Source organism: Halichoeres trimaculatus, unplaced genomic scaffold, assembly GCF_033239565.1.
Source record: "Halichoeres trimaculatus isolate MK-OKI-2021-1 unplaced genomic scaffold, fHalTri1.1 fHalTri1_scaffold_6, whole genome shotgun sequence".
Classification (NCBI taxonomy): domain Eukaryota; kingdom Metazoa; phylum Chordata; class Actinopteri; order Labriformes; family Labridae; genus Halichoeres; species Halichoeres trimaculatus.
The window spans coordinates 35,423,262-35,439,581 of record NW_027437184.1 but is presented as its reverse complement, the minus strand read 5'-3'; the positions used below and the strand labels follow the sequence as shown (position 1 = coordinate 35,439,581).

Genomic DNA, 16,320 nt, shown 5'->3' with positions numbered 1-16,320 from the left:
CTAATGAGAAACAGATAAAAAACATGGTTTGGTTTAAAACCTCAGAGAGTGTAAAAGTCTAACATCCTGATCAGCTTTTTACATTGTTTGATTTGATTTGTTGTTGATTCTTTTTTTTTTTTTTACTTTATGCAGTTTATCAATTTTGGTTTGAAGCAAACTAATGTTTAAAAAAAATACATTGGTAAAAAAAAACAACTCACTTCTACTTTCATCCATTATAAATTTTCTTTGAGCTTTACTTTAAAAAAAAAATCACAAAAAATAAATAAATAGGTAAATTACAATTATGTTGGAATTCAAAGCTGATGGATTAAAATATTAAACAGATCAAATTTTGGTTCAACTTCTCTGAAAATTCATCTAATAAGGCTTTTTTAAACATTTAATAACAGACAAAAATGATTTGTTCGCTGAAACTCAATGATTCTGTGTTTAATCCTAAGTGAAAGGGTCTGATAAATCACATTATATCAGAAGTCAACATGAGGACACAGCGCCCCCTACAGTGTCTGTAAAAAACACTGAGACAACCCCTGCTCTGTTTTTATAACTTCAGTAAATAAAACTCTATTTTGTACTCACAGAACGCTGTGTTTTTGCAGTCAGAGAGTAAATCATTGAATAAATGTTAGCCTGAGGTTACTGAGGTGATTGTCTGTAAATGAAAACTGTGATATTAATGCTTTAAAATCAAGAGGAATCACTCCTTACTGAATACTCTTTTATACCTTCAAAGTGTTCAGATTTCCTCTTTAAAGATGAAGCATTTCTCAGAGGAAATGAGGTAAATACGGTAAAATTCAGTCATGATGGTTCAGGTGGAAACTTATTTAATCTTGATTTAATGGTTTTTTGTTGTTTTCTGGCTGCAGAGTGAACCCTACGAGTTTTTCAGGGGGAGTTAAACTCAATGCGTGGGTCTGATCTAACCCACACACTCTGAAACACTGAACCCTCTCACACAGTACACAGACTTTTTCTGTTTTGATTTTGCTTTTTTGAGAAGTTGCAGAAAAATGAATCAATTCTATAACATCAACAGGTTATTTGGTTAAGTATTCATTTTGAATATTAAATTCTGAAATATATTGATTACAAAATAAAAATCTACAGAATAGGGGAAGTCTTCCACGTGTATTTTGATGAATTTTACTTGTATAGTAAGTTACATTAATGAATTTAACTATTTCACCCCTGTTGTTTAATTCTATCTCTGATTAAATAGAATAGAATAGAATAGAAAATACTTTATTTATCCCAGAGGGGAAATTCAGGAAATTTATGACAGCTCTGTGTGTGTGTTGCCTCCCCTCAGTGTGTGAGCTGCACGTGAGTCATTTTCTGTTTAATTTTCCTTTCGTGTTGATTTTACCTCCTTTATTTGTTAATCAGAGGATCTACTGACAATTAACACATCACAACAACTTTTTAAAAAGTAATTAATATCATTATAGTTATTAGTGTTGTTGTTGTTGTTGTTGTTGTTGTTGTTGTTGTTGTTGTTGTTGTTGTTGTTGTTATAATATTGCAAGCCAGTGGATGTTCAAACAACATATGGAGTAGCAGACACATCTCTTTTTGTTGTTCCTTATTGCCATTTACTGCATGTTTGAACAGCGTTTTAATGCAGGTGCAATGTCAAAGAGAGGTTGACAATGTTTTATAAAGACTCATGTGTCTCTGAAGTTCAGTCAGGAAAGCTTAAAGGATAGCATATGGCTAGCATTTCCTTGTTCCTGCTACCATGTATGCCTGCTTTGGGAGATGTATGTTAAATCATTGGAACCTTGATATGCAAAGTAATGCAAAATAAGTGTATGCAAAAATATTTTTTTTTGTCTTTCACTTTTTAATATTTTAATATTGAAAAGGTATTTTTTTAAAAACACATACATCTATCGAACACCATTTTTCTATGACATTTGATTTTTTGTAACTCAAATTGTATTTGGGTAAAAATAACATTTAAAGGGAGAAGTATTATGTTCAGTTGTTATTTTTTTTAACTGGCAGGAGTCAATAGTAAATGTACAGAGTAATTCTTATTTTACTCTGAGTGTGACTCAAGTTTAACACTCAAAATGAGTTAATTTACAAGAGTCATTTTTGATTAACAATTAAAAACCTGTAGTGTTAAATATAAGTAACACTAGGAGTGTTATTTGCATCATAGAGTAAAATTTCATCAACACTAAACAGTGTAAAAAAAGTCCACAATATTAACTCTTTACAGAGTAAAATTAACTCTGAAAATTTAACTCTACCTGAAGAGTAAATTTAACACTCTGTAGATAAGAACCATATGTTCAAATATGTTAAAATTGACTCTTTCAGTGTTAAATTAACACTGCTGATTTTACTGTGTACTATCAGTAGTTTGTAGACAGCAGGGAAATGTTACGGAGGAAAAACTTTATTTACTGTTGGAATGTAACTATCATTTTCAAATTCTTTGACTCTGATAAGTTTCATTTTGTCTGCAGTAGCTGCAGACAGTGATGGATTTACAGAGTGAAACCCAAAACCTATGAAAGACTGTGCTGTAATGGAGACATGACTGAACAAAAACAGAGAAATATAAAGTTATAGAGTGTGATCCTTCAGAAGAATAACATGATTTAAACCAGGTAGAGGTGCATTTTCAGACAGCCCCCAGTTTTCATCTTACAGTTAATTATATGTGTCACTGAAATGAATCATGTTCTAAATCAGGGGTGGCCAACCTGTGGCTCGCCAGCCGAATGTGGCCCTTTGCCTTCTGGTGTACGGCTCTTGGATCCATTCGTAAAAACAATTCCAGTATATTGTTATGAGAAGTAGTGTGCTGATCAGTCTAAAATATTGATGTATCGATGCCAACATCGGGATCAGTATTGATGAATACTTGGATGATGAGATTGATACTGAAGTTTCGGTTTCTCTTCTCTACATGTGTTCATAGCTATCTAGATGGATAGATATATAGATAAATGGAAATGTATTGATTTTCATTTTATGTTGTTTCGTTTATGTGTGAGAGGAAGTCTGTTTGTAAGACCAGGTGTGTGATGTGGCTCTTTGTAGTACCACAGTAGTATTTGTGGCTCTGGGTCTCTGACTGGTTGGCCACCCCTGTTCTAAATGATGTGAACATTTACATTTCTTCTTAATGTGCACAATCCAAACCAAAATCTATTTACAAGGCCTCACTAAACTTCATCTGTACTGTGCATTGGCTGCCTAGCTAAAGCTAAAGCTCTGTACATTCTGCAGAAACAACTCCTACAGCTGATGACTTTACATGAATGGATTTATCAGGGTGTGAAAAAGTAAGAGTTTAAAACACACATCAAAAGAACTCAAGTCCAGATCAAAGCTATAAAATAGAACATAAAAAATGGCCCAGATTGAAGGATCAGAAATACTCGGGTCTAAAATGTTGTTTTCAGGTCAGAATAGTCTGAACATGAAAAAAAAGTCCTGATCAAATCCAGATCCTGATCTTGCCATAAAAACATCCTGACATATTTTCCCCACACTGCCCCCTAATGGAGAACATGCTCCTTGGTCAGAAGCAGAGTTTGCTGATGTTTATGCAGCATTTAACACTGCAGAAAACTCACCTGGGATCAGAGACACCTGAGGGACAGGTGAGCTTTGATTTCATCAGTCTGTGATGATGGAATAAGGAGGTTTGAGCACTGAGGGACTGACTTTTACAGAAATCACTAAAGAAACAGTTCACAATTACAGTATTCATGTATTACTAACACAGTTAATAGACAACTCATTAAGAGACGCTTTCACTAATCAAATGTAGTTCTCCTTGAAAAACCTTTGGACAGCCCTGCATTAAACATAACTGCTCTAAATAATAAAGAGTTAAATTCTGCTGAGTTAGAAAATGTTTCAGTCAAATAAATACAAACTCATATCAACGTAAAACATTCAGTGCAGAGTGCAGCCTTCACACAAGGTGATCTGTGTGTGTGTGTGTGTGTGTGTGTGTGTGTGTGTGTGTGTGTGTGTGTGTGTGTGTGTGTGTGTGTGTGTGTGTGTGTGTGTGTGTGTGTGTGTGTGTGTGTTTGGATTGGCTGAAGCAGGGCAGATATCACTTTCTGCTCAGCTGTCACTGCTGATGGATGAATATTTCTCTGCACCGCGCTCAGAGTGGAAGCTTTAATCTGAGGAACATTTCACACCTGAAGCTCAGTGTTCAACCCGACGCACTAACCAGCGCTGTGACGATGTTGGCTGATGATTACCCACCTATGATCAGGTATTTATGAGTGATTATGAGTGGAAACCACTAGAAATGCCTTTTTCTAACATATTCTAAAGAGTCAGCAATGTGACACACAGACGAGGTTAAAGACTGACCATGGCATGTTATTACCAGTGCTTTATTATGCAGAGAGAAAGAAAGCTTTCTGACCAAGTGTCTACTTCTGGATAATATTCACCTTCATGCATCAAGGTCAACAGCTTTTCCTGCAGTCTGCAAATTAATCTCTGGATCTTTAAATCTCTAAATCCTGTAGATTGTGAGACCACAGGCGAACTCCAGCTTAGAGTCACATATCACACTCTTCTAAGAGTGATATGAAAGCTACAGAAGTCAATCCTAGTGTCAATCCATTACATTACTCTCTGGTGTTTAAAAAATCATTTATCAGTCCATGCAGAGTACTCCAGGCTGTGAAAGCTGTTCGGTTCCAGCCTCAGGTTGATCCTGAACACCCTGATGCTAACAGGTAGACTCCTCTCTTTACAGCCGTCTGAAGAGCTCTGCCCTCTCTGTCTGTGAAGGAACAAACTCATAGCACTTGCAGTCTGTTTACTTCACAAAGAGAAGGTCTGAGAAGAACCAATCAGTGGTTTTTAGCTCTTTGAAACCAGATGAAAGGTTTGTTCCTGTCTGATCCTGTCTTCATCTCTGATTCAGTGATTTAAAATGCTGAGCTCAGGTAAATGTGTCACATGTGTCCCGACTCTTCATAGCCACCAAAACATCAGGCAGACTACTCTGTTTTTTTAAAAAAATTATTATTAATCTAGAAACAGAATTTCATCAGAGAATTTTTTTTCTAAATTTAGAGTGATTGTTGTTTTTATTTATCATTATTTTAAATCAAGAAAATGGAAAGTCTAACATTTGAAATTTTGTGATGTTTGCTGATGATTTTTCTGACTCACTTTTACCACTTTCACTTGAACATTTTTTTCTTAAATGTTGGATAAACTGTACATTTCAGATAGAAAAGTTTGAACAAATGTTGTATCAGATGTGAAGTACTTCATGTCTTCTCTGACCAAACTTTTGTCTGTAACACAGCTGACAAAATAATAAACCAGGTGCTAATTTTGATCAAACATTTAATACTTCAGTAGAGCTTCATCTTTGCTAATTAGTAAATCTAATACATTTTTGAATATATTATGTAAACACCAAGCAAAAGGTTTGGGTTTTTTTTGTTTGATTTGTTTTCTTTTTTGTTTTGTTTTCACTTTTCTTTTTCTTTTCTTTTTTCTTTTTTTTTTTTTTGTATATGCAAAATGTACCCTTTACACCCTTGACTGATGCTGATATGTTTGTATTTTGTTTGTAGAGGGGGGTTGTGTGACAGTAAAAAGCTTGTTGTGTACACATTTAATGTAAGGGGTCAAAGTGCTGCTGTTGGAATTCAGCCCGCACATGGACTTGGGTCCGCACACCAATGGCACCCCCATGTGGTGGCCAGGGGGGCCCACCATTCTCAAGTGGCAGAGGCAGGGGGAGCAGAAGCAGTAGTTGTTTCCAGTCGGACATGTTATGTGAGACACAGTTGTGTTCACGTGTAGCGGTTCTGGATTCATCACAGACAGGTGAGTGAGTTTGACGCGCAGACAGAGCACACCTGAGCCAGGAGGACAGACTGAACACTGACACATATTCCGGAGTTTAGTTAGGACTATAGAGAACTTCACTGAGGTCAGGCTCAGCTGAGGGTCCACCACAGACTGTAGGATACACACAGCTCAGTGTGTGAAGAGGCGTTATTTACCACATTTTATATATAATGCTGTACTATATATTGGTAATATTTACTTCGTTATTGTCGGTGATAAAACGTTTGAACCCTCCACGTTTTAGAGTGACCAGAAAGCGCCCCCCTCTGGATGTCAAAAGACCTGCGGGTTATAAATAAACAGTTGGAATATCAACTGCCGCTATACATGTGAAGAATTATAAATCGCCTAAATATTAAATATATGATTCTAAATGAATTTGTCAGTAGGCTACCTCTGTCAGGTTTAAAAATCACAGTACTTCAGTGTTATAAATGATCTGTTTTAATCTTGTTTTCAGGAGGTTCTTCTGTCGAGTCTGTGAATCACAGGGTGTGTGTGGAGGACAGCAGCTGATAGAATTAAATTTACAGTTGTAAATAGCTAAATTAAGTCATATGTATGAACTCAAAGTAGCCCTCTGATTCTGCATTATTAGTAATTAACTCCACAGATAGTAAATATCAGCACCAGTCTTAAATTCTGCTTACAGTCCCTGTTCAGATGCTTTAATCTGAGATTCTCTCCTGGTCCAGCGTCAGGATCCACCACCATTTCATGTATGAAGACAAACCACAGTTCTACACTTTCATTTCCATTTATTTGTAGTAGGGATGGGTACCGAATTAGGTACTTTTATGGGTACCGACCGAATTCTGTCAAAAGTACCACGTAATGATTCACGTTAAACCAAAAGGTACCATGTTTAGGTACCTAAATGCATCTTTGTGACTGTGAGGGAGTGGAAGAGTAGGCAATTTTCTATGCTGGACATGAACACAGCATTGCAAGGTTATATATTGAAGGATAAATATGTTAAATTAATATTTTATTATTAAACAAATTGATATTTTTTACCACATAAACACAAAAAAGTACCGAAAAGTTGTACTGTTGAGTACCGGTACTGATTGCCAAGTATCAGGCATTGGTACCATATTGTTTCAAGTGTGAAAGGTACCCATCCCTAATTTGTAGTTTAAAAACCTAACACACCCGTGTCTCTGAAGGCAATCTGTCAGTGACACCTGACAACTTGTTTTAGGGGACGTTACTGTAAAAGGATGCACAGGTTCAGCTTCTCCAGATCCTGATAATGAATTTTTCTTAATCTGAGGATGAGATTGAGGATTATGTTTTTTTCACTTCAGCTTTTTTTACCTTGAAGACCAAAATGAATTATAAACGTATTTAAACTGACAGTTTGTTGTTTTATGGGATTAGAGATATATGTGTTAGCGTTTTTGCTCTGCTGAGCTCAGACGCACAGACCTACAGTGTTGATGAAGTAATGGAAGCACATTATTGTCGATGAACACAGAAGAGTATAGAACTGAGCTGAATAGATCTATCATATGGTTCAGCACTTTATGATCTAATTTTTCAGTCTGTGTCAGACCTGATACCAGGATCAGACTGGATGGAATTGGGGCACCCCTGAACTGCTACCCTCTGTGGGGGACTGACTCCGGTTGCTGGGTGTGACATAGGAAACACTTGCTCTTTAAAATGAGACTTTAATGTCTTCAAACATGGAGTCAGGATGTTCTCTGAGCCTGTTTTGTCCTCCTCTTTCCGTCTCCTCAGCTCAAAATGCCTAAAAAGAGCAAGACAGAGAGACGGGGCAGTGAGGAGGGGCACCCCCCGCCAAAACAGAGCCGGGAAGAGCCCAGTGACCCCCCCTCCCTCCTGAGCTTCCACAGCCCTGCAGACCTGTTCAGCAGCCTCCTGCAGCCTCTGGACTCTGAGACCTTCTTCAGGGACTTCTGGGAGAAGAAACCGCTCCACCTGCAGAGGTCTGACTCCCCCATGGCGTCGTACTACAGGTCTCTGTTCCAGCTGTCAGATCTGCAGGCTCTGTGCTCTCAGGGTCTGCAGTACTACAAGGACGTCAACGTGGTCCGCTGTGTCAGCGGGCAGAAGAAAGACCTGAACCAGCAGGGCCGGGTCAAACACAACGTGCTCAATAAGAACCTGGTCCAGAGCAAGGCCACCATCCAGTTCCACCAGCCCCAGAGGTTCAAGGTGAGACGGCTAATGCTCACGCTAATGATGGTCCTCTCATGTGTGTCTCCAGTCCCAGGTGAATCCTCGGTCTGGATCCTCTCTGACCTCTGCTCTTTGACTTTTAGTGAGGCAAAAATCTACAAAATGAGCATCTCTCTTTTTTTAAACCTTTCTTAGAGTATTACCACCTCACCTCAGTGATCACACTCTGATTACTCTGTTTTTATCAGACACAGCCCTCAACAGAATACAGCAGCTCCTCAACATCACAGTGCTTTTATCTTTGGGTCATTTCAGAAATTAGACTTTAACCCTCTCTTTAAAACTGTGTGATGTTTGTGTTTCTTCTGGTTTATCACTTTAATAACTTCTCCTTTTAATAGTTTTAAAACATTTAATGTCACATCATTTTTTTTCCATTTTAACTACCTTTGACTATCATGAAAGAGTTTGTCCAGTGAGGTGGTTTCAACTAGGGACGAGCATTTCAGACAAAAATTTGACAGACAGTGCTAAATATTTAGCAACCACAAGGACATAAAGATCTGTCTGATGACTGTACTGATTTTATTTATTTGTTCTGAGATCTTTTTTTTTTTTTTTTCAATAAGAAAGTACAGATGTGCATGTGTACGTTACAAATATAGGGTGGAGAATATAAAATTGGCACAACTATACAAAAGTTTATTTACAAATATGAATTCACATCTTAAATGAAATAGAAACTATAGAAATAGATAAACAAATACAATGAAATTAAAACCCCAAATGAAACCCACCCATTCCCTTGATCCAGAACTACTGGCTCCAGTCATATGTTACACCTGAGAACCAGGGATAGTAAGAAGTGAATATTAAGCCTTTATAGCAGAGTCTTTGGCTCCATGGACTCTGGGTTTCTCACGACTCCAAATAAACAATGTCCAAAAACGTCAGAGCCGGTGCTTAGAACAAGCTGGATTGTGGAGGTTTCCAACATGTGGTGAAAAAATGTGGAAAAATTGATGAAGTGTCAGGGTGTAGTGTTAGAGGGCTGACTGTGCAAAATGTTGTTGGCTGTTTCAATCTATTATACAAATAGATACTGTATAATCCACATTTTAGTTTTACCTGCCATAGTTTGCACCTAACCTCATCTTTTGTTTATATTTTTTGTAAAAGTTCCTCATAGGACCCTTTCAGTACTGCAGAAATCTGTTTTCTACAGTTCTTAATGTCAAAGTGCTGCACCTGATGTACCAGTCAGATACACTCATGCTTTCTCAAGTTATTTGGGATGTTTGTATGGATAGAAGGTTTTCTGTTATTTAACAGGAAAAAGGAAAAGGCTTTCATACTGCTTACAACCCCTGCCAGGCAGGGTTAAAGTTATGTTAGGTTATACTACATTACAACCAGGAGCTGGAGAAAACACTTCAAATTAATAATTAAAAAAACACGAGGTCAAAGTGATGTAGACTGGAAGACAGGAAGCGTTTGTTCACCATTATCTGTGTCACATGACCAACACTGACAGTGAGTTTATCCTCAAGGTGTGTGTGAGAGCACACTTGAATAACTGATGTCTGACTCACATCTGTTTGTGTCTGTCTGTCTGTCTGTCAGGACGAGCTGTGGAGGATCCAGGAGAAGCTCGAGTGTTTTTTCGGGACCTTGGTGGGCTCTAACGTCTACATCACCCCAGAGGACTCTCAGGGTCTCCCAGCTCACTACGACGACGTTGAGGTACCCTGACCTGACCCACACACCCTAAACACTGAGACTAGAACCAGCTGAGCCGCTCACACACTCCCTTTGAAACACTTCTCATGAGACAGGAGCACAGAGAGATCAGGACCACAGCACTCTGCTGCCCCCTGGTGTCTACAATTAGTGCATGCTTCCTTCACCTCCTTAACATCATGATGGTATTAAATTGGCTGTTCTTCGTTTCTCTGCACAGAGTCAGCGGCTCACCTGTTCATCACATATTAACAGTAAATGTGAAAAAAACAGTTCCATGCTCAGACTTTATCAGAGTTTAAGTTTCTTTCACTTCAGAACGTTTAGAGTCATAATAAAGCTGCCTCAGTTCACAGCTTCAGGTTGGTGTTGAGTTCAGCATGCTGTGCTTTTGTCCAGGTGTTTATTCTGCAGCTGGAGGGACAAAAACACTGGCGTCTCTACAGCCCAACTGTTCCCCTCGCATCCGAGTACAGCGTGGAGCCAGAGGACAGGATTGGCAGCCCCACACACGACATCATCCTGAAGGTAAAGAGACGCCAGACGCTGTGTCCAAAATTAATCCATATTCACTGTGTAGTGCAGTCTGTAGTGGATACACCATTCTCACTACATGTAATTCACTATAAAGTGAGCAGGGAGGAGGGAATGAGTGAGCGATTTCAGACACAACCTATTAGTATACTTGAGCTTAACCTCCATCAGAGCTCCTCCCCAAGATAACATCAGAGTCTCACCTCACTTGATCCTCCAAAAAAGCAGCCTCAGGGATCCTGTGTTGACCAACTATACCAGTGGTTCCCAACCCTTTTTGGGCTGTGACCCCATTTTTACATCACAAGTTTCTGGCAACCCCAGACACCTAAAACAAACGATTTGTTTTTGCTAAAAATTGTTTTTGCCCATGTAATAGTTTTCTATACATACATACATACATACATACATATATATATATATATATATATATATATATATATATATATATATATATATGTATATATATATATATATATATATATATATATATATATATATATATATTAATGTCTCTAGTAAGGTATGTACATTCATTGGAGCTTATATTTACAAGGCTGCAAATTAATATTGAACAAATAACTCAAACAATTAATTATGAAAGAGCTGCAGCATCTTAAACCAGCAACAATAAACATTTTAAAGATAAACCACAGTGCTTCAGTTTCAGCTTCAGACTTTTTTGTATCTTTTATGTATTGTGACTGTCTCTCTCAACTCATCATATTTAAAGTGATACTCCGTGATGGAACAAGTTGGGTCCTATCACAAGGTTTAGGGCAGAAATTACCCCTACAGCAGTGTTTTTGTGCAGCAGAAGCCCAGAGCGCTCGCACCAAACACCCCCTCCCTGCTCATCTGCCGGTTTTTCTCTGCACTTAGATGGGGCCATATTTTACTTGACCAAAAACACAAATAAACGGACTCCCACCGAAAAAATCTGATATCGGTCTGCATTCACGCTTTATTTAGAGAATTTTCAGCGTGTTACTTTCACACAAAACCACCGCAAAATAAGGCTCTAGTTCTCATCGTGTCTCTTTGTCCTGGCAGACTACCTGCGTTTTTTCACATCTTGCACGCCTTGCACGCGGACTGATACACAAAGCGGCGAGCACCTCGTAGCCAGCTGTGGCTCTGCAGCGGAAGTAGCGCCGTTTTACAACACGATGAGAACTAGAGCCTTGTTTAGCCGTGTTTTTGTGTGAAAGTAACGCACTGAAAATTCTCTAAATAAAGCGTGAATGCAGACTGATATCAGATTTTTTCGGTGGGAGTCTGTTTATTTGTGTTTTCAAAGTCAGGTGCTGTGGTGGAGAGAGCACATCTCATCTCCGACGTAACATCCAGTCGAGAGGGTTAAACTTGTGTTTTTATTATTATTTTTAACATTATTATTATTAACATTATTATTATTATTATTATAAAGGAAAATGTGTGGTATTGGGCCTATTCAATCATTAAAAAGTATATTAGTATTTTTTTTTATTATTATTATTAATTGCTGGAAATTCCAGGCGACCCCATTTGAATTCCAGGTGACCCCACGTGGGGTCCCGACCCCAAGGTTGAAAAAGACTGAACTATACCAAAAGCAATACTACATTTTTTTATGATGCTCTTTGTATATAGGCAAGATTTAAACTATAAGGTGTGTGTGTGTGTGTGTGTGTGTGTGTGTGTGTGTGTGTGTGTGTGTGTGTGTGTGTGTGTGTGTGTGTGTGTGTGTGTGTGTGTGTGTGTCATCAGGAAGGAGATCTTCTGTACTTCCCCAGAGGAACCATCCATCAGGCCAACACACCACCAGGAGTCCACCACTCCACCCACCTGACCCTCAGCACCTACCAGAGGATGTACGTGAGACCTTCCTAACCCTGACCCTGAGACAATCCAACCCTGAGACCCTCTAACTCTTAGACCCTCTAACCCCTAGACAAGGGGGACAATACCATAGACTGTATAGAATATGGACATAGTCTCTGTGACATCACTTGCCTTTTCTTGACACAGTGAAATGAAGCTAAACGACAGATGCAGCCATATGAAATATGGCACGGGCTGTGAGCGTCAGTCAATCATGTGAGCTGAGCTGTGTCTCTGATTGGACAGTCACAGGAACCTAATTTCTTGTAAACCACAGAGTTAGAAAAAAATCACTCACCATACAGTGTGTGCCCATACTGAAATCAGCACTTAGACCCAAGCTGTTTTTGAACCAGGCTGTAAATATGTTTTTAATGGAGTAAAAATCTGTTTTTATGGCTTGATGTTTACATGGTTTCTGGTCTTTCTGTAGCCGGACTCAGCAGATCTTCAATAAACAGCAGCTTGTAGTGCTTACGCATAGACTCCACTTTTCTAAACTGGATGTTGCTGCTTGGACACTCTCTCTCTCTCTGATTGGTCTGTTTCTAGCTGACTGATAGATTCTCTCACCTGTCCTCTCTTAGGTCATGGGGAGATCTGCTGTCAGACGTGATTCCCAGCATGCTTTGTGATCGCAGCAGGACTGATGTCCGCCTGAGAGAGGGCATGTCCCCCAGACTCCTGCTGGTAAGAACATGTATCAATGTCAGTCTGTGTCAGACAAAGTGTGGTCTGCTCTGTTCATTAAATAACAGGTGCTGTGAGGTAAACAGAACATAGATGAATAACATACAGACGAGGAACCAGGAGCTGTGGATCCTTTAAGTTCTTGGTTGATCCCAAAGATTCTGGACTGGACTGATCTCAGGGGAATCTGTGTGTGTGTGTGTGTGTGTGTGTGTGTGTGTGTGTGTGTGTGTGTGTGTGTGTGCGTGTGCGTGTGTGTGTGTGTGTGTGTGTGTGTGCAGGGCAACAGCGCAGGGGAGGACACCTGCAGGCGTTTGGCGTCCCACCTCAGGGCTCTGGCTGATGTGCTGGAGACAGGTAAACAGGAAGTGAGGTGCACTCACCTGAAGAGAGACTTCATCATGAACAGACTGCCTCCATACAGCCAGCAGCTCATCGAGCCCTGTGAGAACCGTTCAGACCACTTACACACCAGTACTGTCACTGAGTGTACTGCATACTGACTCTTTGTGTGTGTGTGTCACAGTGGGGAGGATCCCTGCTCTGGCTGACGTGGTGTGCTTGAGGTTTAAGGACCACTTGGTGATCACAGTGGAGCCTCCTCAGCAGAGAACAGTGAGTCCTTCATCAGTCGTCTCTTTGGAGCTGTGTTTGAACCTTCATGTGATAAAAGCTGAACACATGATACAGATGATTCTTCTAACACACACTGTTTCTGCTATGATGACTAAAATAAGACAGGAAGCTGTCAGAAACAAAATGTTGTTTTGATCTCTTTGGCTCATTTGAGACCAAACAGATCAAATCATACTTCACTTTGCCTGGTTCCTGTTTTCAAACACTGAGGGGAATGTTTGCTGGTGGTGTTCATAAAGCTAAGGTGGTTGATTTCAGGCATGAAGGAAGCAAATGACTTTACGACAGTTACCGTATTGACCAGAATATAAGACAAGGGTTTTTTGTAAAAAATAAAGTGAAAAGTTGGGGGGCCGTCTTTTAATCGGAGTTTAACCATTGATACTGGGCCGAGGGGGGGGGGTGGCTGTTATATTGGTTTCCCATTGTGAAAATAAATAATTGAAATGGGTATATATTTGGTTTTTGTTAAGTTGCCTAATAATAATGCCCAGTAATAGTCACCTGCACACACAGATATCCTTCTAAAACAGCTAAAACTAAAAAAAACCCACTCCAACTTCCAAAAATATTCAGCTTTGATATTAATGAGTCTTGTTCATTAAGAACATGGTGGTTGTTCTATAATAAAATTAATCCTCAAAAATACAACTTGCCTTATAAGTCTACACTCCCTGTATTGGGGTCAGTGCTGTACTTTGAGCCTGTCAGTGCAACACAATATGTAGAAATTCATTTATTATCATAGTACAATTCAAAACAGGAACAAGAAACTTTGTTACCATACATTACTTCATTTTTCTTTAAGTCTGCGACCACTCTGTTAATATAGAAAGACAATTCATACTCGATGTAAATACTGCAATCACTGGATTTAACCTTTCTTTGTGTGTGTATGTGTGTGTGTGTTTCAGGAAGAGGTCACAGAGCAGGTTGTGTTCGTCTTACACTCGTTGAAGAATCAGAGAGAGAGGCACATGATGGGTGAAGACGATGATGAAGAGGAGGAGCAGGACATCTCAACAGTGAGGCATTCCCAACACACACACACACACTCAAGCACAAACACACACTCTAACCCTATAGCCTTTTTCATGACACCAGTGAGCTGAGGGTGTGATTTTCAAGTCAGCGTGATATTCACATGGATGTGGAGTCACACACTGAGACACCAGCATCACTCTGCTGAGCGACCTGTGTGACAGAGTGAGAGAGTGAGATTCCAAATCTGAATCAGTTTGATCCAGCTCCAAGCGTTGCTGTGCCTGTCACTCAGTGTGTTTCCATGTGTGTGTGTGTGTGTGTGTGTTCTCTCTGTCTTCTCCTGATGTGGGCCTGTATTCTGTGTCTGCAGGGTCTCCAGTTCCCTCTGTCTCACCTCCAGGCCCTGCAGCAGCTCCAGCAGGAGGACCAGGTCTCTGTGGACCAGCTCCAGCTCCCCTCACAGGAGGACAAACTCAGTCTTGTTCTAGCGCTGTGGTCTGAAAGCCTGTTGGTGGCGCTATAACACAGAAGTGACTGTGGATCAGCAGAATGTCAGTGCCTCCTGTGTTGAGTTTATTTAAACCCAGTGTGTGAGTGTGTTTTCTCCTTAATAAAGCTGAAACACTTCCAGCTCTGATGGTGTGTGTCCCTGCCCCCCACCGATGTTAACTCTGCTGATGTCACACTAATTCATCTTTATCACCAACTCTGCTTTGTTACACCTTAGGCTGACTTGTTGTGCTTTCTGTAAAAATCAGTCTCCCTGGGTGCTCAGACCTCCCTGTTTCATCATCACAGACTGATGAAATCAAAGCTCACCTGTCTCTCAGGTGTCTCTTCATACCAGATGATCAGTGGTCCGTTTTTTGTAGTGTTACATGCTGCATCAACATCAGCAAACTCTGCTTCTGACCAAGGAACATGTTCTCCATTATGGGGGTGATACAGGCAAAATATGTCAGGTTGTTTTTAGGATCTGGATTTGATCAGGATCTTTTTTCCATATTAAGACTATTTTGATCTAAATATTTCTGATCCTGAAATCTGTATGATTTCTTCTGCACCATTTCATAACTTTAGTCTTGTATTGTGTCCTCTGATTTGTTTTTTGAATTTCTCAGATGTGCACGTCATGATAAATTCACTCATTTAAATACTATCTTCAAAGAATGTTGAATTTCTGCAGAGTGTTTGGAGCTTCAGCTTCATACAAGTGGCTTATGCACAGTCCAGATGAAGTTTAGTAAGACTTTACAGATAGATTTCAGTTTGGTTTGTTCACGTGACAGAACATGTGATGTACACATCAATTTAATGATACATGTGAAGTTTTTTCAAAAAAAGCACTGTATCCTTTTTGCTGATGACACCAGTTTGTATTGTTCTGGACAAGATCTTGAGCAGCTTTTGGACTCTGTGGGAACTGAAGTCAAAATATTAAAAAAGTGGTTTGATGTTAATAAACTCTCAATAAATTTGAATAAAACTAAATATATTATCTTTGGAAATAGGAAAGTAAATACACAATGTCCCAAAAAAAAAAATAAATAAAAAAAAATCGGTGAAGTAGAAATTGAGAGGGTCTATACCACTAAGTTTTTGGGAGGTAATATTGATGATAAACTTAATTGGAAATTGCATATAAATAAGTTAAAAACTAAAATATCAAAAATTATTGCTATATTATATACAACTAAAACCTCTGTAAATCAAAATGCACTTCATATCTTGTATAATTCGCTCATACTTCCATACCTTAATTATTGTGTGGAAATATGGGGGAAAAATTATAAATCAAACATTTAACCGATTTTCCTGCTGCAAAAGACAGCCATTAGAATGATTAATTTTGCT

The 16,320-nt window shown here is 39.2% G+C and overlaps 1 protein-coding gene across 1 annotated transcript; it reads left to right on the top strand.

Annotated features, from left to right (window-relative positions):
• The first annotated feature begins 5,747 nt into the window (after positions 1–5,747).
• On the top strand, positions 5,748–15,485 carry riox2 (ribosomal oxygenase 2). The gene is made up of 10 exons (XM_074672346.1): positions 5,748–5,847; positions 7,618–8,055; positions 9,643–9,762; positions 10,159–10,287; positions 12,043–12,146; positions 12,744–12,846; positions 13,128–13,290; positions 13,373–13,461; positions 14,397–14,507; positions 14,837–15,485. Exons 2-10 carry the CDS (start codon positions 7,624–7,626, stop codon positions 14,987–14,989), a joined length of 1,404 nt encoding a protein of 467 aa, XP_074528447.1. The 5' UTR covers positions 5,748–5,847; positions 7,618–7,623; the 3' UTR covers positions 14,990–15,485.
• The last annotated feature ends 835 nt before the right edge of the window (positions 15,486–16,320 follow it).

Excerpts from the sequence above, each read along its gene's own strand:
- riox2 (XM_074672346.1), top strand. The coding sequence starts at position 7,624 with ATGCCTAAAAAGAGCAAGACAGAGAGACGGGGCAGTGAGGAGGGGCAC. Across the intron at positions 10,288-12,042 it reads CACACGACATCATCCTGAAG|GAAGGAGATCTTCTGTACTT; the intron begins GTAAAGAGACGC and ends GTGTGTCATCAG. Across the intron at positions 12,147-12,743 it reads CTCAGCACCTACCAGAGGAT|GTCATGGGGAGATCTGCTGT; the intron begins GTACGTGAGACC and ends GTCCTCTCTTAG.